The sequence below is a fragment of the Telmatherina bonti genome (assembly GCF_933228915.1).
Source record: "Telmatherina bonti genome assembly, chromosome: 13".
Classification (NCBI taxonomy): domain Eukaryota; kingdom Metazoa; phylum Chordata; class Actinopteri; order Atheriniformes; family Telmatherinidae; genus Telmatherina; species Telmatherina bonti.
The window spans coordinates 28,801,380-28,825,068 of NC_136611.1; the positions used below are offsets into that span (position 1 = coordinate 28,801,380).

General features: G+C 44.4%; 1 protein-coding gene across 3 annotated transcripts in view; it reads right to left on the reverse strand.

The window, feature by feature from the left end:
• The window catches only part of tet3 (tet methylcytosine dioxygenase 3), a gene marked incomplete at both ends in the record, with an annotated part of 32,219 nt that extends 12,148 nt beyond the window's left edge, over positions 1-20,071 (reverse strand). The window contains 2 exons of one of the 3 annotated variants that reach the window (XM_079250859.1): positions 11,428-11,487; positions 19,697-20,071. In XM_079250859.1, coding sequence (XP_079106985.1) covers positions 11,428-11,487; positions 19,697-20,071 — 435 coding nt within the window. Of the gene's footprint in view, positions 1-3,215; positions 3,531-11,427; positions 11,488-12,199; positions 12,304-19,696 lie in introns of those variants that run through there. The other 2 variants (XM_079250861.1, XM_079250860.1) reach the window with 2 other exon arrangements.
• Between the last annotated feature and the right edge of the window lie 3,618 nt (positions 20,072-23,689).

Genomic DNA, 23,689 nt, shown 5'->3' on the forward strand with positions numbered 1-23,689 from the left:
ACTGTCTTTATAATGTGAATAGAGGGACAATCATCTATTCAAAGGCCCCTTTCCCTTTTTTTCTAGCTCTTATCCGGAGTTTCCTTCCAACCTCTCACTCATACAAACAGTAGCATTGCTAGCTTCAGGGTCTGATGAAAAAAATAACAAAAAAAAAAAAAAAAAAAAAAAAAAAAAGATAAAAATTAAGTTAACTATTCCAGTATTTTTTAAAGTGATCTCTAAACAGATGAGCATTTATTTCATACATATGCAGTGTCAAGCAGTTTCACTGTTATAAATGAATGTTGTGCTACATATCAGTTGGGCTATGCAAAGCAGGATACTGGAGTGAAAACACTACTTATGATGTTCGGTATTCATGTGTGGCAGAGGTGGGACAGTAAATACCTTAAATATTTCTTTGTCAAATATAATTCATTCCTTAAAATACATAAAACTGCTAAACTAGCTGTAGAATAGGAAACAGCAGGGCAAAACTAGGAATTTTGCTTTGTTTCTATTTTTAACCATGAGATAGTGATTGTATATACTGAGTGTTTATAGCAGATAATTTGGGTCTTGAATTATCTAATTTCACTAACACAGGCAGTGCATACCTTCAACTCAAACCAGATCTGAAACTATGAGGTCTTTTTAATAGTCAATGCAGTTTATACATTTCTTTCTATTTTTATTCATTCATAGATCAGATTTTCATGTTTGTACATTTGCTCCTGACATAATTATTGTTTTAGCTGCTGCTAATATTGTCATTAAAAAAAAAAAAAAGATTTCTTTATTTTAAGCCAAAGGTTCAGCGCTTAATCACTTCATTGGCCTCTTGTTATAACATGAAGCCATCCTAAGGAAGACTGTAGCACCTACACATGGTAAATATGGTCATAAGATTTATCCAATAAGAGCTGCTAAGCCTGTCTAAAAGCCTTTGTTAAAGAGTAAAGGAATGCCTTGTCCGAATATAACACAGTGCTCAAACATTAGTTATCTGGTCATGACTATTATATTAAGGGTTTAGTCATTCATTGCACGACTACTCAGTGACATTAAACTTGATGCTCCCAGCAGATAAATCCAATTTGAAGATCTAAACTTAATAAATGGCTGTGTAGGAGAAATGCACAATGGTGGGTGGTGATCTGAGGGTTACAAGCATGTGACATGGCAGTCAAGTTCAGTGAAATAAGAAGTCAAAAGTAAAACATGTAGTCCTGAGAAATACTGTATGCTGACTGTTTATCTATTGTACAGGGAAGAAAACCAGTTCCGCTGGTTTAAATGCCTTTCCAGGGGTAGTGGTAATTGTTAGCTGATCAGTGCAGCCAGATATCTCACTTCCTCTCTGTAAAAACTGGAACAGTCATCACACTAGAAATTACACTGAAATTTCTATCACATGACATTTTCAACAGTGTTCTGACAGTTTCAACACAAAAGAGCAAAAACGCTGCAGTAGGTTGAAAAGTTACATGTTTGAAGGTGACTACATGACAATCTGAAGGATGTTGACATATGAAAGCAGACTCTTAATGTGCATCCTAAAATGTTTCTGCAGAACATGAAATCCAGTCCAGGTTTGCTCCTTGTTCATTATAATTACGTGAGTTTAGAGGGAAGGCAAACAAAGATAATCCAAGGACAGGCTCAGGAATCATTAACAGAGTTCATGTTGTGGCTGACCTGTGTTCCACACATGCGCAATGGCAGTAATCTAATTTAGCCCCATATAAGCCCACTGTACCATCCTAATATTTTGTGTCAGTCAGGTTACCCCAGACATTAAGCAGTTGTGTGTTTTAAGACAATAGAATAACTTTAATATCAAATTTTTGTGCATTGGCGATGTTGCAAGAGAAAAAGTTCCCTGCTAGCAGACATGTCATAACCCAAACTTAGTTCCTTTTCCATATTTATACATAAACTAACCAGAAGTCATCTGAAAGTATCACGCCACCAGCATAAATATGAAACGGCTCCTATCAGAAAAAAAAAAAGGGGGGGGGGGTTTAGTTGTTTCTCTCATGTCCAGCCACAAAGATAGCTTCAGTGTTTGGATCCATCAGTGTGTGATCGTAAAAGTGAGTCTGACGTCCACCTCCACTGTCATTTGAATATTATTGAAATGAGCCTTTGAAGTGGCTAATTACTGGACAGGCAGTATGCTCGGGTCTTTTGAATCCACCTTCTGCACTGAGTGTCTGGTGGGGGGGGTGGGGGGGGGGGTCCCAGGAGGGGTGCCAATACTGTTGGCAAGAGGTACAGAGCGGTTTGAGTGATGATTTGGAGGGGGCAGCAAACAGCCGGCATGCAATACATGAGAGGCCCCATGTCTGTACTATCAGTGGCATCAGATGGGAAAGAGGAAGGGGGGGTTAGCAGCAGTGTGCGGCAGTTATGAGAACTGCAGTGTGTTGAAACCGGGTGACTGCAACACTGCACTACCCAACATCCCACAACCGTGAGCCGCCACTTCTAACACTCTCTTTTCCTCTTTTTTGTCTTAGTTGCGCAAACCAAACATACACAAGACACACGTGGGTTTAAATCATCTCAAACTGGGTGTTCACAACAAACTGACTTTATCTCAATGAATTCTCCGGGGTGGAGTTGTTGCTGTGACACCTGCAGCGCTTTGTACCTGTGTTGGGACCGCTGTCTCTAAAGACCACGTGTTTTGCCAAATATTTACACCATGACAGAGCCAGGGATCTTTGTCTTCTCTTGAACCAAGTTACTCTATTTCATACCTAAACACACTTGCCTTGACTTGACCCACACCGCAAAGTATTCCCAAACATGTAAAACCCATCAAACCAGATCAGATCCGGAAAAACCTGGTGGACTAGACAGTCTAGGAGCCCTTTAAGCAAGGCAGCCTTTCCAGGTTTGTCTGAGAGGAAACCAAGTCCAGCTCAACACTGACGCTGCACAAAACAAAAAATAAAAAATAAAAAGAAATCTGGAGGGAGGAGGCAAAGCTTGAAAAGGATGGCGGAGTTGGTGCTGAGGGGGTTAAGTGCAGCTTATGAATAGACAGCTGAACCTAAATCCCACAAACACAACACCACCCCATCCCATCCTCCCTCTCATCCACCTCCTTCTCCTCCTCCCCCCCCACCCCTTCCTCTGCTGCCGTGACGAGCAGGAACATGAAGCAGAGACCCTGACAATATTAAGCCGGCTGAGACCCTTGAGGATCGGCGACGCATACTTACGCCGTCTTAGGCGTCCAGACAGAGCTGCCGGTCGAAAAGCAGGGAGCAGAAGAGGAGACGGAGAGGAGCATGAGACTTGCTTGCCGGCACGGCGCTCCACGAGCGATCCAGCCTGGTCGGACTGTATTCCTTTTTATTTCTTCCTGTCTGTGCAGCGCACAGGCACAGCAAACACCGAAACACGCATGCATGCGCTCACGCATGTACACCGCACACCTCCCCCCAGAACGGCACGCACGTTTCTCATTCTCTTTCCTCTTCTTCTAACCAATGCTTTCTGTTCTCTCCTTTTTCCTTTCTCATTATCTGTCTGCTCCTCCCTTCCCTTTTTCAATATCCTCTTTCTTTCTCTTGACTACATATGCAGTTGGCTTCTCCTCACTGCCCCCACCTTCCCCTCTCTCTCTCTCTCTCTCTCTCTCTCTCCCTCCCTCCATTTCCCTCCCTCTCATGCAGCCTCCCCCTCCATCTCCTCTCCTCTCTCTCTCTTTTCTGTGTGTTCAGAGCGAGAGGCCATTATCTGAGCCACAGCGGGCACGTACGATGGAATGGAGGAGTGTGCAGTGAGCAGAAACAGGGCGAGCAGTGGGGGATAGTCGCTAGTAGCAGCAGCCTAGGAAACAGCTCAGTGCAGCAGAGCTCTTACCAATGAGAAAACCTCTCTGCGCCTTTATCCACGCCCTTCAGCACTGCTTGCTCTGCTGCATTCGATGACATTGCGTACCAGGCTGTATGTATGTTTTGTTTGCATCTGCAAAAGCCCAAAACCTGACAATTATATGACAGAGCTTCTCTGCTTTCGACCGCAGAGGTGAAACGGCGGCGGCTAAGCGAATTGCCAATCTCAACTCACAATCACAATCGCAGGCACAAGAAAAAGGGAGTAGAGGAAAAAAATATATATGTTTTTATTATTTTTCGTTTCGTGCAAAGGTCTGCTTTTCCTTTTTGCAATTTCATGTCTGAGTCGTGCGTCTCGGTTTGACTCAGTCCTGGGCCGAAGGACACGCCATGGACGGCGGCTCCTCAAGCTCCATTTTCCTACTGGAGTCCACTCTCGTATTAGTTTCCCATGTCTCGCTCGAAATATAACACTTCAGTGGTACACCTGTGGCTGACAGCAGATCCTTTAGCAAGCCCACATGCTCAGCGCTGGTAGACGAAGAAGGAGCTGGCTTGCTGACGTATCTGCTGGCCCGTCCTCACAGATCCAAAGGATGCAGCCGAGGTGGAAGGTTTCTGACTTCACTTCTTTTCAGAGCATTCCTCGCGACTCCATCATATCTAATGACGCCTCTACAAATGGGATATAAGACCGGTATGGAAGAACCGTGTAAAGGACTATCGCTGTCCATTTTAATGGGGAACTGACGGCGAAGAGCAGATCGCCTAAAAGCAGCGAGGAGAAGGAAAAGGAAGATGATGCAGCATCGAGGAAAACAAGGAAGAGAAAAAGGAGGAAATTTGTTCTTTTGATTGATACTAAAACGGGAGTACAGACGCACTGAGGGTCGTGCAGCTTGATGCCGAATGCAGACGGCAGCCTCTAGGATCGACCCATCAGAGTTGTGTTCGGTGACGGCACGAAGCTTCTCTCCTCAGCTGTCCACCAGCTTGCGAGAACGCGCTCTTGATATTTTCTGCTCACCATTGCTCTGCCTTGGCGCAACTGCCACTATCGTCGTGATGAGTGTAGGATGTTTCCTCTCAGGCGCTTGCTGGCTGGCCGGCCTTTCTGGTCCTCTCTTCTCTCCTACATTACTGGAGTGTTGAAGCAGATCTAACCAGGAGGAAGAGGAGGTGGAGAGTGGAGGGAACATGGCTGTCTTCCCCATGCAGATCCCTGTGAGCTCCTGCGTGGTGTTTTTCTCTGATATTAATATGAGCATGCGCCGGCCACACAGTGATGTGGTCGGATTAACTTCAGTAGCCTGTCCCTGCTTCGCTTACTTTGGCTTCCTCTGTTTCTCTTGGTCTCCTTCGATCTCTCATTTTCTCAGGCTTTTTTCAATCTCTGCCTCCTTCTCTCCATTTTTTTTCCTCTGTTTTGTTTCCTGAGCCTTTTTCTCCTCGTAGGGTAGCTTATTGCATTACCGCCCCAACGCTTTCTGACGCGCTCGCTCTGAATTGTACAACGTCTGTCTCGCTGTTGCCACACATATTCGTAAATATACACACACGCACAGATGAGCGTCAATCCCAAAGAGAAACACAGTGCAGACGAAACTGTTTAAAGGAAGGAGAGGAGAAGTAGAGCACTGGGTCACATGACCCAGGGAGTGCCAATGAGTGAGAGGGAGAGCGGTGAGCAGGAGAGGAAGGAAATGCAAGCGGCGATGACGTACCGCCATCGTCATCGCCAGTGTCTCCCACCAGGACACCTGCCTCCACCACTGGGTGGGCACATCGGACACATGCCCACTCTCTACTGTTGCCGACTCCACTCACCAACGGACACTTGAAAACACGCTCCTTTATTTCAGTTGACTGGCTTGCGCTCACACACACACACACACACACACACACACACCCAGCTGCAGTGACACAGCGTTTCTAACTCAAGGCTCGACTTAACCCCTAAATCACACGCTCTCCACACACACTCCCTCATTTGCACTGAATAAAACCGCTCTTTCATTCGCTCTCAGCTCTTCCAAGTTTCTTCCTTCGTGGTAAATTCATACGGAAAAATATAAATTACATAACAGTGGTTGTAATGGTTGTTAAATGCTCACAATTGCCATGGAAACTAAACAGGGACATAAGCTGGTATCTTGTGATACATCAGATGTGGTACTTTTTCTTTGTCGGCAGTTCCAGTAAAGACGAGTCGATTCAAACACGAGCTCAGAGATGATTCATGGTCATTCGCATGGAGCAGATGCCACTTCACACGAAACGTAACCCAAAGTTTCTGGTGCTTATCTGGTTGTTTAAAAGGTTTTTTTTCTTTTTTTGTTGAAAAGCAGAAAGTCTTCAGAGGAGGACCAATGGCAGCTTCGATTTTAACGTGTTTCTGCGAGGGCAGCATCTCAATGCTTCCTCTCGCTCCTCGTTCAAAGGATGGTAAACTTTTAGAAGACGCAACGGCGACACGCAGTAGTCTACAGTATTTCAATGTCAACAGACTTTTTCTTAAAGACGACAAAAAATCTAAAAAAACTCACGGAGAACTAAATCACACTTACGGTAAACCTGCTGTAGCCCGGCATCGAGAGACAGAGCAAGAGGAAGGTACAACAAAGGCTCCTAATCTTCCACCGATCACTTTATCTCACTGTTGAAGTCAAATTATCATCCAAATGAGTTGCCTCACGCCCTCGTCTCTGGTTTTCTCTGCGTCTCTCTTTCTCTCCATCTCTCTCACTTCTGTTTCTCAGCAGCACGGTGGAAAGGTCTTGCTTGTAGGAGGGATGACTTACAACAAAAGTCCATCCTCAGCAGTGTGTGTTGGGTTGCCTCGCTTATGACTAAGCCTGAGTCATCTTTTTCTTCACTTCTCAACAAAGTCCTGACATAAAACCTTAACGTACTGAAACCAGATTCTGAGATGTCACCCGCTCATCACTTAGTGGGAAGTCTGTGTTTATGAAACAAACAAGAAGCAACGGAGAACAACTTGTGCTTTCAAAACAAACAAAAAAAATAGTGAAAGTGTTTTAACTGTCATTGAAATGAATAACAAACTAACAGAAACCTAACTGTTATGCCATGAGGGAGGAGGTGGAGTATCCTTTATCCTCCACCCATCTCTTCCTGTCAGCTGATACTTTCCTCCACCAATTCTCCCATCTAGCGCTGCAACAACCCCCCCCCCCCCCCCCATTCCCAGCGCACATTGCCCCGTGGAGTCACATCAAGGTCATCTGATCTGACAAGCCCTTCCCCCTTTCATTGGCTCTTTAATTCCAACTTTCTATCACACAAACACACAACACGTGACCATCCTTCCTTCTTCTCGTCTCCAGGTAAATACACACACTAAAAAAAAGCTCCTGCAAATACGCCGCTGCCTGTAAACAAATGCAGACATGAGCTTTAATGATTTGTCTCCATACTCCGACATGCACACAGCCATGGATTGTTCACTGAGGGTCACTGGGTTTATTGGTGGGTGGGACAAGCGGCTGCAGGACACATTAGGTCTAAAAGAGGCACAAAGTCCAGCGACATGACCGAACAAAGGACAAATATGTTAAGATGATCCAATACTAAAATGATAACCATTCCATCATTTCAACCCTTAGTCTGTTTTGTTGTCCTCCATGTTGTCTGTCTGTCCTCCTTTGTCTTTGCAGTTCCCAGTCAGTGTAAGGTTCAAGGTGTGTTTGGGTGTGAACTGTAGTACAGAGTGCCGGGTATCAGTTCTGAGTCATATCTCCTGACATTTGGCACGTGCAAGTCAGCACGAATCGCTCAGCTGGGGTAAGCCTGCCCCCCCCCCCCCCCCCCCCCCCCCCCCCTCCCCTCCCCTTCCACGCTCCACTTCCCCAAACCTCTTCACTACTCCTCACAAAGAGAAAGGGAGGAGTGGTTTGGGGGGAGGAGAAAGAAAAAAAGGAAAGGTGGTGATAGGTGGGAGGCTTGTAGGGTGGAGTCATAAAAACAAAAAAAAAAAAGAGGAAGAGATGGGTTTTGGGCTGGAAGGGGGGGGGGGGGCGCAGTTCTTTGTGTTTGTGGTTTGGGAAATAAAAAGAGGGAACAGATTTTAATCAATATACAGATCAGACTCTGATAGGAAAATGTTTTGTCTGCAAAACATTTTCCTATCAGAGTCCCCCCCCTCCACCCCAGCATGATCCATGCCAAGTCAAGAAGAAGAATCAGATCTAACTGGTCCATTAGCAGACACAGAAGCATCTATAACAGGTTAAACTCTGCAGCCTGAGATGCTGGGTGATGCTTTTTGGAGGGAAACTGTGTTTACATTTCTCAAAGAAAAGACAGAAAGCAAGAGAAAGGCCCCCCCACCCAGCCCTGCATGGTGGCTAGGTGCCAGTCTTGTCTCTCCCTGGACTGAGGCTAAGATTAGCTTCCCATATGTTCAAGTCAAGCATAGTTGGACTTAAAGGGCCAGGACGCCACTGTGCCCACACAGTGCACACACTGTGTTGTGACAAGGCATAGATGAGATTGAATCTCCTCTTAAAAAAATAACCAGATAAGTCCCAGGTCTGCAGCTGATCATTACTTTTCTAGCATACATCTTTATTTCTTACTTTTATCAGACTAATCCTTCAATATTTGCAGTGAAAAGCCTCCAAAACTAATTTAAATAGCCTTCGCACAACATTTCTAAGTGTGGGTTTCAATAGTAAGCATTCAAAGCTTCAACAGCTGTTGTGCTGCATTACATAAAACCCGGCAGCGTCGAGCGGCAGAGGGATTCAGGATTCGTAGAAACTGTGTGCCCAGTGGGAGCAGCAGAGCAGCCGCCAGAGAGGTGAGAGTTAAAGAGCTGGAGCAACAGCTGAGGGATCCACCCCCTTCTCTTTCCATTCATTTCTTATTAACTGCGGTATCAGGCGGCCGACAGCCCCCCCCCCCCGAAGCACAGCCGCCACCAGAGATGCCAACGAGCGCAGCTCACGGTGCCACACAGGATATTGATCTGGCTGCAGGACGCAGCATAGCTTCAGTGCTGCTTCATGCAGACCTGCAAGCAGCACAGACGGTGGACCTCGCTAGCTGTCAGACTAGATAGCGCAAAGGCTAGCTAGACACAATATATTAATTATTCAAAATATACAAACTATTAATGCCCGAACGTGGAAATGTCGTGCGATAGATCGAGATATGGAGCAGGAGAGGGGAAGCACAAAACACACGTGTCACCTGAAACACGTGTTAATTTGTTTTCCTGGAGGGTCCTCTCCGGTTAGCGTGGCTTTATCCTGAAAGGTTAAACAGGTAAATGTGTACAGTCAGCTGTCTGGCTCACCTTGAACTTTACATCATTAACTCTATTGGGGACGATTTGACACCATTGTGCAAACAATTTAAAGAAACAAGACATGAGAAATCCTTTTTTGGACACATAAGTAAGTGACCTTTTTTTTTTTTTTATCCAATTTGACAGATTTGTTGAAAAACTTTCTCATTCATCCCTTTAAACTCAGACTTACACGAAGCAGAAGTTCAAAATAAACGACTTTTAAGATGAAAAGAAACGACCCGTACTGAACAAACCAAAGCCTCTTCGCTACTCTCACAGCAGATGACTCGTTGTGTGTCTGTGTGTGCGTAATGGGGTTGAATGAGTGGAAACTTTACATCGAAAGCTGACACTGAATGGAAGAGGTGATGTCAAACCCTCCACTTCCTGAGTCTGCACTGTACACCAAACCGCTTACTACACATACACACACATGTGCTGCTGGCTAGTTGGTCATGTGACCAACCTTGAATGCTGGGCTAAAATTAAAGTGGTGATGTCATCAGACATTCAGTGTTGCCACGGAAACTAGGTCAGCGTTAACCCTTTGCGAACGAGGCCAGGGATTCCACACGCAAAGAGCCAAACACATGATTAAGAAACATTCCATCTGCCACCACGCCGGCGCCATCGCCGGGGCTGAAGGCTTCTTCCTCTGCTGCCGACTCTGTGTGAAGTTTGTCTCATGTTTAAAGAGGAAATCCTGTGCATGGGCGTGGAAAAAAAAAACAAAACACAAGTCTGTCTGTCTTGTAACCTGTTGTGGTAACTACGAAAAGACAGTTTTTGTTTCCTGAACAGCAAAGACGACTATGCTGCAGCAAAGCGCCAAAAGTGCTACGATATGCTCTCATTTAAACGGTCCAAAAGGACGTCCTTGGCTTGTCGGGGTGTTTACTGTGTTCGCCTTGTACAAGCAGGGAAATGTTTCAATAGGAAACAGATCCTGATCAGATAAGCTCTCCACCCAGGCAACCTTCCACAAACAGGACAGCCGAAAGGCAAAGAGAGCTACTAGCTGCACACAGGAAAGGACACGCCGGTGGTTTGGTTCCCTTTAAAGCAGATGGCGATGCACACTTTGCAGAAAAAGGGACCGTCTACATATGGACGGGGATTAAAGCTGGCTTAGGTATAAGTCTGCTGGTCAAAGAACAGAGCTGAGCACATTTATGGCGTTTAAGGCTGACTGAGTAGCCTACATTTCATGTCTCAGTCGACAATACTTCATGGACCCAGTGATGCTGGTTGAGACCATGTTGTCACTTCCACATGCTTACGAAAATTTCCTCCCATTCCACAGACATGCCGAAGCATGTCGTCTTCTTCTTGATAGGCCATCGCACGATTCCTTTGCTTCCGCCAGCTGCTGTTTGATGTTAAATCTTCTCCTTGTGAGGCTTTGCTCTCCACGCTCTCCTCCACGTAAACAAACAAGCGTGCCGTGACGCAACATGCCGGAGAGCGGCAGCTTCCAGCGGCCGCAGGTTACTACGCCTAAGAACCAGACGCGCACGCATGCGTGACCCACTAACTTTTACTCCCTTTACCTCATTTGACTCCAGAACCTAGGAGAAGCAGGACGGCCCCCCTGCCCTGGCTCCTGAGCCAGCGCGCAGGGTTCCTCCTCCTGCTCCTCCTCCCTCCTCCTTTCCCTGGACTCTCGTATCTCCACACGCCTGGCTCTGGCACCAATCAGCGGGCAGCGTGGGACGCTTTAAACTGCCGATGCCGACACTTCATCACAGAGGCGCTTAGCTAACCGCGGCTTGGAGATAAAGTCATCGTAACTCCGTTTAAATCCGTGACACTTGGTTACAGGAGGGGGAGGAGGGGGGAGGGAGGGCGATGTACCTTTATTTCATCCAGCGCTGATATCAGAGCTGAAATAATGAGCTCGTGCAGACGCCGCCGAGCGCAGCAACGAGCCAAATGACATCCTAGCAATACAGCCGGGACAATCATAGCTTTGTCTGCATAATGGTTCGCAAACCATTCATGCTAACACACACACACACACACACACACACACACACACAAACACAAACAACTGAAATTATGACATCGTCACACACAAACACACACACAGATGAGGAACCAGCGACTGTGTTGACTAAGTGAGGCTTTTATTCTTCATGGGATGAATCAACAGCTAAAAATCACAGCAACATGAGAGGAGATTGTGCACGTGACAGACACACACACACACACACACACACACACACACACACACACACACATCCACAACAGAAACAGGAAGCCGATGACCTCTCCTACCTCAGCTGCTAGTTCAGGGTGTCCCGAGCTGCTTCGACTGTTGTCTTCGAAGTTTTCCACCTTCACAGCCGTGCAACAGAAGAGAAGTTGGGGGGGGGGGGGGGGTATGCAGGGAGGGATAGGAGGGAGAAAGAATAACAATCAATAGAACAATGCGACAAGGGCCTGTTGAAAGAAAATCTCCCACCTCCTGCGTGGGAGCTTTTATTAGTGGCTGGATGGCATGTTTGCCACCCGGCTTCATGTCTCATCGTTTCTGCCACCTTCACAAATCACGTCTTTTCTTTGGCGTGCGCGTCTCGCAGGGAAGCCGGCACTTTGCTCCGCAGCTGAGACAGCGGACGAGGTTCCATTTCACTTCCAGAATTATGTAATGTCTCCATCCCGACCCGGTGCAGCCGTCACATATTTTCATCGCACAAGTCGGCATCACATTTTTTTTATTGTCTTCATTTAAAGATGAAATGAGCAAAACACACACTCCTGGTCAGCAGATAGAGACGGCTCGTAGACAAGCATCTTATTTTACACAGCATGCCCCCCCCCTCGCCCCCCCGTCTTCATGGCCCTGGCTGTCTCGGTGTTAAATGATGTGTTTTGTCTCGAGCTGCTCCTCTGTCCCGCCAACCTACACACACACACACACACACACACATACACACACACACGTACACGCATAACAACCCCCCCCCCCACACACACACACACACATCCAAACCTCCACACCCCCACCCACCCATCAATTCTAAAATAGTCTGTGATGAATATTTACCCTCCAAGCCTCGGAGCCGCCTCAGTTTGTACTCCACCGTCCGCTGGCCGAATCCCCATCAGAAGACTCGCTCCCCCTCGTCCTCACCTCTCTCCCTCCGTCCCTTTCTTCTCTGCTCGTGTCTCCCCACTCTTCCCTTCTCAGTCTCTCTCTCTCGTCTGTGTTCCAGCAGCCCATTCAGGAAGCCATCTTGTGTTTTTAATCAGGTTTTACATTAGCCCTCGTACGCACGTTCTCTTTCTCTCTCGCGCTTGCTCTCTCGTGCCTACCCCCCCTCCCTCTCTCTCCCTCCCTCTCTCTCTCTCTCTCCCTTGTATGCCAATTGGTCTACCACACACACTTACACACGCTCACATATACTAGGTTGTTTTTTTTTTGTGTGTGTGTGTGTGTGCGACCGCTTTCACTCCTTCCTCCTATTCGTTCAGTTTTCTCTCTTCTCTTCCTGAATATATGATGCGAATGTCCTCTCAGCTGCCCCCTCCCCCCATCTCCCCTCAAACATATACGATGTGGACAAATATACACACACATAGCTTGCCCGAGAGACGTCACACTAGAGATAGCACACAAAGGCGGTCAGTCCACCAATCAGAGGCCGGGCTGGGCTCTGCTGCTAGGCTGAGACTGAAGCAAAGCGAGCGAGGGTGTCGAGAGAGAGAGAGAGAGAGAGAGAGAGAGAGAGAGAGAGAGAGAGAGAGAGAGAATAGTAGAAAGAGGAGGTAAAAGAATGAAAAAAACTAAGGAGTTTTTGAGTATGTGTGTGTGCAGTGCCATAAAAGAAAGGCTGACATAAAGAGACAAAGTGAAGGTGGGTGGGAGGTGTGTATGTGTGTGTGTATGTGTTCGTGGGGGGGGGGATGGGTCCTCTCTATGCTTGTCAATTATCTCCTCGAACTCGCCTTCCCTAAACAATGCCTCTGGTATGTGGTATCGCTGAGCACCATCTGTGTCAGGGCTGCCTGCAATAACTGGACTGGACTGTGCAGCACACACACGCACGCACGCACGCACACACACACACACACACACACACACACACACTGACACACAGCCTCGCAAATACTCTCAAAGAGACAGCGGCAGTTCTCTGACAGGCAAACGGGGGGCACAGTTACACAGCAAAGCCCACCGCGCTGACTCAGAGCAAGGCGAGGGGCAGCGAATGCAGCGGATATTTCCAGGAAGGCGCGTGCTAAGAAACAAAGTTATCATGACTTTGCAAATCGCCGACCGTCGCTGACTTGGCGTGGACGAAAACGGTGATGTGCAAAGCGAACACGTGCAAAAAGCTTTCACTTTAAGAGAAACAATGCCAGAGCCTCTTTTTTTTTTTTTTTTTTTTAAAGCTCTGTGAGAATGACATGCCGAGCATATTTCAGAGGCCTGCGTTCGTAATATTTACACCCAGAGTACGAAGGATCATCTCACACCTGCATCTCTTCATCAGACACCAGCGCCGGGTCTTGTCAGAGTGGAGCGTAACCACAAATCTAAGGGGGAATTCTGTTTTTTTTTTGGGGGGGGGATTTTTTGCTTACACCACCAATCATTCACCACAGCGAAGGCGTGCTTCTGTTTTTCACCCGAGCCCTTCAGTGCCAACGAACAAAACTTCCCTGATGAGCTCCGATCTGCTTTTCTGAATCGAGAAATTCTAACGACAACAAACAACGCGGCGACACCCCGTCCGCTAAGATGTGAAACACAAGCAGCGGCGTGCAAGTTAGGAGGTGGGGGAGGGGGGGGGGGGATAAGGAGCCGCTGGGAGAAAGTCAGTGAAAGTTCAGGCAGGCTGGCGAAGACTCGGGAGGATGGAGGCGAAACGGGGCGGGCGGCGAGAGGCCGGCGAGCTGTGTGAGAGTCGAGAAGAGAGAGGCAGCTGAAGTGTGGCACGGTGAGGCAAGGCAGCCTCGCAGTGACACAGCGTTTGTGGTGTCTGTCTGACGCTCTGGTAAGGCAAGGGAAATCCCCTCTGCTGACGTCATACGGACCACGTGTGTGTGTGTGTGTGTGTGTGTTTATGTGTGAGTGGAGGCGTGATTGTGGTAAGCCGGACAGTGTGAGTGGATGCTTGGCTTCTCAGCGCTTTGTTACAGGTGAGCCGGGGTTAGTCGTCGTGCTTGGAGCTTGTCCTACTGACGGTGCGGCTCAGATGCGTTAGCATCTGAGCCCCACCCCCCACCCCCACCCGCAGTCGGGGAGATATTAAATGTGACGTGATAACAACAGAAAGAGGAAGTCGTACATCCTATTTCAAAGCAAGCGGTTCATCCAGTTTAACAAAACGACCTGAATCCAGAGGAAAGACGTCGGTGCAGCTCTCATCCGTCTTCAGACCATCCCAGCCTCCCGGAGACACCTGCCGATCACAGACTGCGCATTTTAAACACATCCACACACACATTCAGCGTTATTTCATCCACACATCCCGTCTGTGTTGTTCACGACTCACGTCTGACGGCAGATTACAGTCTCCCGCTCGCCACACACACACACACACACACACACACACACAAGCACACACGCTCTTCGGCTAATCTGTGGAATAGAGCTTTAGCTGGCTCGCATTGAAACTGGGAAACAGTGTGTGTTTTGTGCAGGCTAGAAACGCTCGCTGGTGTTGTTTTCCAGCAGTGAGAGGATGGAAGTGGTGGTGAACAGCTAGAGAGGGACTCAGCTAACACATCTGCACAAAGGTCAGAGGGCAGAGATGGAGGGAGCATGAGGGAGGGGTGCTGATGAAAGGCTTCAACACTGTTGTTTGTGGAAAAAGGTTCCTTATTCCATAACTCATTGTCATGTGTTTGTCAGACGCCGCTAATGGCGATCAGAGAAGGCTGACAGGACCGTTTTACTCATATATGGATATCAAATATCACTGTAGCGAACGTCAAGGCCAAGATGTTCACCTGGCCTTGACTGTTTCTTTTTTTTTTTTCTATTAACGATACATGAATAAACTGATTAGATAAACATACCTGCTGATGAAATACGTTTGATTTTATGGAATATATAACCTGAGATGACTGAATATACAAATAATCTGGATCATATGTTGATCAAACGTGCACATGTAACTGCATTTGTACAAAAACAGATTTTTATGCCACCAGGCATGTGATGATACAAGAAGTCAGATGATGGCTGAAAGGGTGATGGACCTTTAACAAAATCCCCCCTTGTGTGGCTGGTAGATTAATATAGACAGTAGGGGATGGACTGATACGGATATCAGTATCGGCTCAATACCAAGCGTGTGTTCTCGTGGTTGGTATTAATAAAGGTGTACCGATACCACAACCGATACCCGATACCACACCAGTCAAGCCAGCGCAGATGTGTTTGATGACATGCTTCGGACGTGTTTTAAAACAAATAAATGCCTTGAATGTTAAAATGTGACATTTTTTGTTACACTAAAAGCTAGATATTTGTTTCCAAACCACACATTTATTGTTGTATTTAGGTCAAATGTGCCAAATCAAAATAAAACTTGTTGAAATTGTTCGATCTGTCATGTTGTTATATTTGTCATGGTGAGGTAACTTCAGATAGGATGGGTCATTTATCACAACCTAATGAAATCTTACACAGTTGTAACAGCAATAATAACAATAATGTTCACAGAAACAGATTTGGTATCGGCAAATATAGATATCTGCAAATGTTATAAATTTCCGATATCGGATCGGAACTCCCAAAAAGTGGATCGGTGCATACCTAATTGACAGTGTAAGCCTATTAAGCAAGCGGAAAACATGAGAGCTTCTGATGTAAATAAAACCAACTGAAAACCTGTTTATGTCGTCTCTAACTTATTTCTCCTTTTTCCGCAGGTCTTCCTGAATAAGTGCAGTTGTACATGTTGATCTGTCTTTCCTGTCCTCTCCACCCCAACCAGTCGAGGCAGATGGCTGCCCTCCCTGAGCCGGGTTCTGCCGGAGGTTTTCTTCCTGTTAAAGGGGAGTTTTTTTCCTTCCCACTGTCGCCGCATGCATGCTCAGGATGGGGGATTGGATCAAAGTCAAGACTCGATGCAATCAGTTGGTTTCTATAATAGGAAAAGTATGAATTGGCTCGAAATGATGTGTATGTTGATTCGTGTATGTAAAGTGCCCTGTGACAACATTGTTGTGAAGTGGCGCCATACAAATAAAGTTGAATTGGAATTTATGTGCAACATGCAGAATAATAACTGATTTTAAGTTTCGTAGCAGATCCTGCTGTGACGTTTCTGCTCTGCAGAGCAAAACAGTTTCAGTTCACACTCAGCATGTTAATGTTCATCATGTCCACAAGTCATACTCTGCTGATGTCCTCTTTCCATGTGTTGAACTTAAAACTGGGTTTATGAGGAGATCAGAGGGGGATGGCAGAAGGTTCTAGTACAGGCCTTAAGCAACAGACAGTCCATCCACGTAAGACATAACCCGTGGATGGAAGGAGATTTCTGCTTTTCTTGCATTTCCAAATTCTCATTTTGGCTACAGGAGCTCAGAGGGAAAAGTTCTGGTGAAGCATGAAAAATACACTGTTTGGGGTCAAATTAACACACAGAGTTAGGTCTAATCCACGGCTATACGGCTACTAAAGTTAACATGAGGTGAGGAAGACAAAAGTCCAGCTTACAGACCAACAGACAGGAGGAAGATATGTCACATTCAGATCCCCCCTACGCTCACAAAAACATCCCATCCTTACGCCTCCATTTGCATGGCTGCATGCCGTGGCTCAGCAGCGCTTTGTGATGTCTTCGTTCAACAGTGTAGACGGTGACAATCTTGGCTACAAATTATGATGCAAAGTGTAACTCAAACCATTCAGATGTTAACACACAACCCAGAGCTGTTCACACAGCCAGGTGAAGCAAAAATATTCCCCCTGGAAGGATTTCCCCTTTAAGTTAATTATCAGTGCCCCAATACCGTGTTTGCATGGGGAGGAAAAGCAGAAAGCCAAAGGAAAACCTACATTTGTTCACATGTTCAGGGCCTGAGTAGTGATTTTCATTTAAATTCTGCATCCATCTGCTGTTTTGACAGAATTTCTATGAACACTATTAACACTGCATAATCTGCTTTTTCTGCTCTGAATCAGCTGCTTTTGTTGTGGGAAGCAGTGATCATGTAGGTGGACACTAATTTGCATATTCAGAGAGTCATGTGAAAGGCAAAATTGCAGTTACAGTCATGATGAGGCATGAGGGAGGTGATCTGTATGTAGATTTGATTAACTAAGACAGAATATCACAGAAACTATATGACTCTTTATGATCAGGTTGAAACTTTTCATCCTTTATTTAGTTGCACATAAGAGACATGGCCCCATAAATCCCTTTGGGATTTCTTTTGATGTCATGCTTATATGTAAAACTTTGTGGTGTTGCTGTTGGTACTTTAAGAACCACGCCTGAGAGGTGCTTATTGCTAAAACAGGCATCACCCCTGCATCTCTGCAGATTTAACTTTATGTTGAGAGATAGAGGGCAGCAGGGATCTACAGGTCAGCTCAGCGGCGGGACATTTGTATCAGAGGAGCAGGTGAAAATCACAGAAACTTGTGTTCATGCAAGCTGAACCTGTCGGCACTCTGGCTTTAAGCAGGGACGTGGTCCTACCGGTAATGGCCAGTAAGCAGTTTTATGACTCCTTCATTAATGTTGCATAACACTCAGAAACTTTACATCTGATTGATTTTTAAGCAAATGGACTAAACATATTTACTGCCCCCTACGTTTGTTGTTTCATTTCTTCTTTCTAAGATACAAATACATATTTATTCCATATAAATTTGTAAGGAAATTACATGGAATCACTTTTTCCTTTTTAGACATTCCAGAAAAAAACAAGCATTAAAAACTGTCCAGTTTCTGTGTGTGTGTGTGTGTGTGTGTGTGTGTGTCCTCAGTGTGGAACAGGAACAGAGGCCATGTGCTTGTTTGGGAGCCTGTATGGAGGCAGTGTGCAGCCACTCCATGGACATTCTTTTGTAGTCTATTCTGGTTTTTCCTGCTGACCATCTACTCCATCTTCCCGTCCTCCTCTTTGACTTTACAGCCCACCCCCCTTTCCCCCTGTTTAAGATGCTGGTGCACATACAAGCACACATAGCCGCACATGCACACCTCCATTAACGCGCCAGAGAACACTTGAAGAAACTGCACTCTCTCTCTTTCTTTACACACCCTACACACACACCCTACACACAAATACAAAATGGCCTAAGGTTAACCCCCACCCTCACTCGAAGCCACAGAGGTCAAAGGACAAAGCAAAGGCAACTGCAGGAATTCTCCGCTGCTGCTGCTTGGTAGCGCTCAGTCTCTCAGCCATGCAAACACACTGAACACACAGCTTGTTAAAACAAACTAAAACTGTTTCCCTGCTTTGTCAGGAGAAAAATATTCAAGCAGACTTCAAATGTTTCTTAATTATGGGGAAAAACATGCAGAACCACAATGTTTAAAAGATTTCCAATATCCCCCCAACACACACACACACACACACACACACAAAACAAGCCTTCACCCTGTGCATTCATGGTAGACAAAAGTGCATGTGTCCTGGTTATTTTAAAGCTAGGACAACATGCAGAACTCTATTTTCACCAATGGATAGCGGGCGTGGAAGCTGCACAAACTTTCTTAAGACGATGTCACAGCAAACGGAAATTATTGCAGCTTTTTCTTAAATCATCTCTCATTAGTTGACCGAACTGGAGTGTTTTACTGAAGACTTTTATTTTCTTCAGAACTGTTTGTTTTAATGGTAAGTGTATAACAAGATATAGTTTACTCATGTTTGTAAAGCACACAGCACTGCAACACAGTATGATATATGTTCCATATCTGTCCTCGAGTTTGCAGGACAATTATTTCCATCTGGCTCGATGAGACGGCGAAGGAGCGCAGGTCGAGTGTTAGCCATGAGGAGAGAGAAAGAAAGTACACTCAACGTGCAGATGCATAAGTTTGAGTTTTGAAATGCAATCTACATCTTTAAACGCTGCTAAACTGCTGTACGCAACTGATTTTCCATTAAAGCTCGCTTCAAGGAAGCAAGTCTTGCTCGCCAAGAGGAAAACCAGCTGGGAAGCTTAATATTATTAGTCTGACTTGAGAAAATGTTTGTGATTCTCTCTCGGGTTTAGCTGGAAAACGGCTCTACAACGTCTCAAGCCGAGTTACCATGGCTCCAAGCAGAGTATGCTTCAAACTTTATTGACTTTTATGGAACCCCTTTGTTTTTCAGGGTCGCTCTCTCCACTTTGCTACCCAATAAATGCTCCTTTGAAAGAGTTATACGCAGAAACTGAGAAGGATTACGTGTCGATGCTATTAGACTGATATCAGTGCACATTTAGACTCCAACATGTCATTTTTACTTCATTTCCTTTAATTTTTGTCAGAAAACACAAGTAAGACATGAAACATTAATAGTACCTTCTACAGGTAATGTTACATGACTCAAAAAATAATCAATTAGAGCATCTTACCTCGCTCACGTCCAGCTCGCCCCGTCTCTTCTTCAGCTGTTCACATTTGCGCTGTTTGCAGATCTGTTTGCCCGTCTTGCGGTTCAGACAGTTTGTGCATGTACCACAGTTCTCTTTGCGGAGGCAGGGAGCGCAGGCCCCACATTTCTTCCTCCTTTTCTTCTGCAGGTCCAGAGTGGCATCTGGACTGACGTTGATCGGAGACAGAGCGAACAGCCCCGCTTGCTGGTGCTCAGCCTCGATGTACCTGCTCAGAGGAGACGTCTTCTCTAAGACTTTTCTTTGCAAGCAGAGTGACTGATTCTCCTCCTCGTCCATGGAGAGCTCATCAATGTCTTTAGGTGGTGGGCCTGGCCCTGCCCTTGGCATCGGCATCGGCATGGCAACGCTCTCGTCTTATGTCTACTATGTCTTCAAATAAGAGGGACTAAAAAAAATGGATTAAAAGCAGTGAAGGCTAAAAAGTACAGTTTAAAATCAACACAATATAATATCCAGTTATTTGTTTGCACTTGCAGCAAGTTTGTCTAATATTAAGAAGAATGAGGCAGATATAAAAAGTCTAGATAGTCAAACAGCTGGAGAAAACCTTAGTCTTCTTAATTCTGGAGGTTTTTCTAGAAATGTTAGCTAAATATTCACCTTGTCTCCGGGAAAGATATATTTACTATCATGTTCTTAGTCACCCAGGCAGCTCTGGATTATCTGGGTCGTTACTTCCAGTCTGGAATTCATCTATCCCAACAACCCTGAAGAATGGCTGGCAGCCCACCACTTTGTTTGGAGCATTGTTGAAGCTTGGAGACTCATGGCTGTTTGTCCAGCCTGGGTACTGTCTGGAAGAGACCACAAAGAAAAAAAGGTGAAATAATACAAATAAAAAGGCAAAATCTTTGACTATCAGTTCAGACTTCAGATGTCTAAAGAATGTGTTTAATCTTCTATACAGGAAATTTGGTGTGTCTCACACATTTAGAGATTAGAGTCCAGTCACACACTCCTGGGTTCTGTCTGGACATTGTCTGGTTTTAAAACACAGCTGTGCATCGAGTTGGCTTATAGCCATACAGGCCTACGTGCACAGTTTGAGAAGAAGAAGATACTGTGTTTTAATGGCAGACCCTACTAGGACAGGGGCCTGCATCTCCCTGAATGAAAGTGGGGGATGAAAAGTTGATGCCAGGAACAGCCCTCTTTGTCTCAGGGTCACGCACTCCAGTCAACCGTCAGTAAAGAGACTTGCACTGAGAAAACCCAATGTCTCCTATCTAGTGCTTGGTTACGTGGCCTCTAGTGAAGCAACCTTTTTCACATATTTAGGCTTTGTAATAACTTAAATGTTGGGCTGTATGACAGTATGTATGTCACCTGTGGACTTCTTATTTTTCAACTGGCAAGATATACTTCAAATAATTTGCTTTTCATTTTAAGTATTGTTTTTATATTGTAAATTGTGTCCCAAACTGATGAAAAACAAATTAAATGCTTAATAACGAACATTTTTTCCCTACATATGCAGATATAAGTAGAAGTTCAAATAAATGTAACTTTTCAGTCATTTTAAGTTAAGTGGCTGAAAACACTTATTGCTACTGCTGCTAGCTTTAGCACTGTCACCATGTCAGGATGCTAAAACCAATTATCTCAAAATGGAGCTTCAAACTTAATATAAATGTCAAATGAAGAGACTAGTATTTAGTATTTAGTGTTAATAGAAGAACACTAGAGACTTGTATATCTATATGTGACTTTGTGGCAAAGATTAAAATATGTTAGCTTAATAACCGACAGTCTCGTGGAAACTAGAGCTAAAACCTCATAACACAAATAATTTCTATTTTATTACAATATAAAGACTCAAAGTTACAAAGAACATTACTTCAGGAGAGTTTGGGTTTACTTTCCTTAAGTTAATAATTGTTTTAAAAAATTATAATACGTGAAGACTACATAAATGCTGACTCATGATTTGGATATTTAACTACATGTTATAAATCACTAACACGTGGCTTCGTTCGCGTGCGCGCAGGCTTTAATGAGCGCGCCAAGTCACTACTGTCAGGTGCCGTCTGCTACTGTTGTTATTGTTACTGTATGTCCACGTGCTCTCCGACAGCGATCCCTACAGGGGGTCTAGGCCAGGCCAGCCCCCCACCGCCTAATGATCACAGCAATCAGATAAAAACTAACAGCTATCCTTAGATTTACATTAGGATAGCGCCTGTTATCTGGCGCGAGGGCGCTGAGCGTGAGTGCACGCGGCTAATTACGCACAAGTGACAAAAACGCCACTTTCACCGCGAATACGTTGAGATTTACATCCACGTGACCCCTTCTCGCTCTGCCGCAAGGGTCAGGTCCCGCTATCAATAAAAAGTTAACAAATGCATGTTTTAGTCAAAGTATTGACGGTGTCATTCATCGATCATCTGTTACCGCCTGTATATTGATAGAATATTAATTAATACCACTCAAAACTTCAAAAATTAGACTGAATTTGAGTTTTCAAGGGAAAAAAATCCACGATAAAAAGTTCTCTTACCATCAAATGCCTCGATATTCCCCTTCACGTCAGCTCTTCATTTACAAGATAATGATCAATTTCCACTAAAGCTATATATATATATATATATATATATATATATATTTTTTTTTTTTTTTTTTTTTTTTAAAGAAAGATTGAGGAATGTCGTGTAAAAGTTTGGAAGTTAAAACTATAAATATACGTATCAGTAAAAATAAAATAAAACTTGTGCGCAAACAAGAGGAGGGAGGAAGAAGGTAGAGCCTAATGATATAACTCTGCCTTAAGGCTGCAGTCCGGTCGATGGTGAGAGCAAAGAGAGAAAAGAGGAAAGGTAGTATCTTGTGAAGGGTTTGGAGTCATCAGTAAATTATGGAGTGGACTCCCGCCAGCTGGAGCAAAGGGGCCGGTGACGTCACAACACAAAAGCTGAGGGTCCAGACTGGCCCCTGTGAAGTTAACTGGTGAAGTCACCATTAGATGATCAGAAATGCTGTTTATGAAGCATCAGGTCACTTTGAGTGGTGGCTCATGCGGAGAATAAAGAAGCAGGCTAGAAGAAGGTTTCTGTGATATCATCAGTGGGTTTTAGATTAAATAAATTAAATGTGGTGACATCATGAAGGGAATGCGGATGCAGATCCTTTAGCTGTGAAGGGTCTCTGGATGTGATCTGGTTGCTGTGGTCAGTGGAGCGGCAGCAGCCCCTGGCTGACACAGTTAAAGTATGACAGCCTCAGGTGCATTTTATATATATATATATATATATATATATATATATATATATATAGATCCAGCAAAACTGAAATAGAAGTCTGTACTGGTCTGCCACTCTGCTTGAGGTTTTTATATATATATATATATATATATATATATATATATATATATATATATATATATATATATATATATATATATATATATATATATGTATATGTATACATGTATATGTATATATATGTATATATATATATATGTATATGTATACATGTATATGTATATATATGTATATATATATATGTATACATGTATATGTATATATATATATATATATATGTATATGTGTATATATATATATATATATATATATATATATATGTGTGTATATATATATATATATATATATATATATATATACATATGTATGTATGTGTATATATACATACATATATAAGTGTATATGTATGCATATATATATATATATATATATATATATATATATATAGTTAATAATGGCTCATTAACTAGGTGCTTTATGTAGCAATCACTAAGGTTTTTGGAGAAATGTTGCCAGATTTTGCTTTAATTAGCTGACTACACATCGTCCACATGTGAATTTAGAAAAGTCTGAGGTCGTGACTTTCAGGGATCTTTTCAAATGACTGTGTTGGCTATCTTTCATGACTGGATTAGATGTGCTTGTAATTACTGTTATTTTGTAACATCAAACTGTAGCAAATCTTAATTGT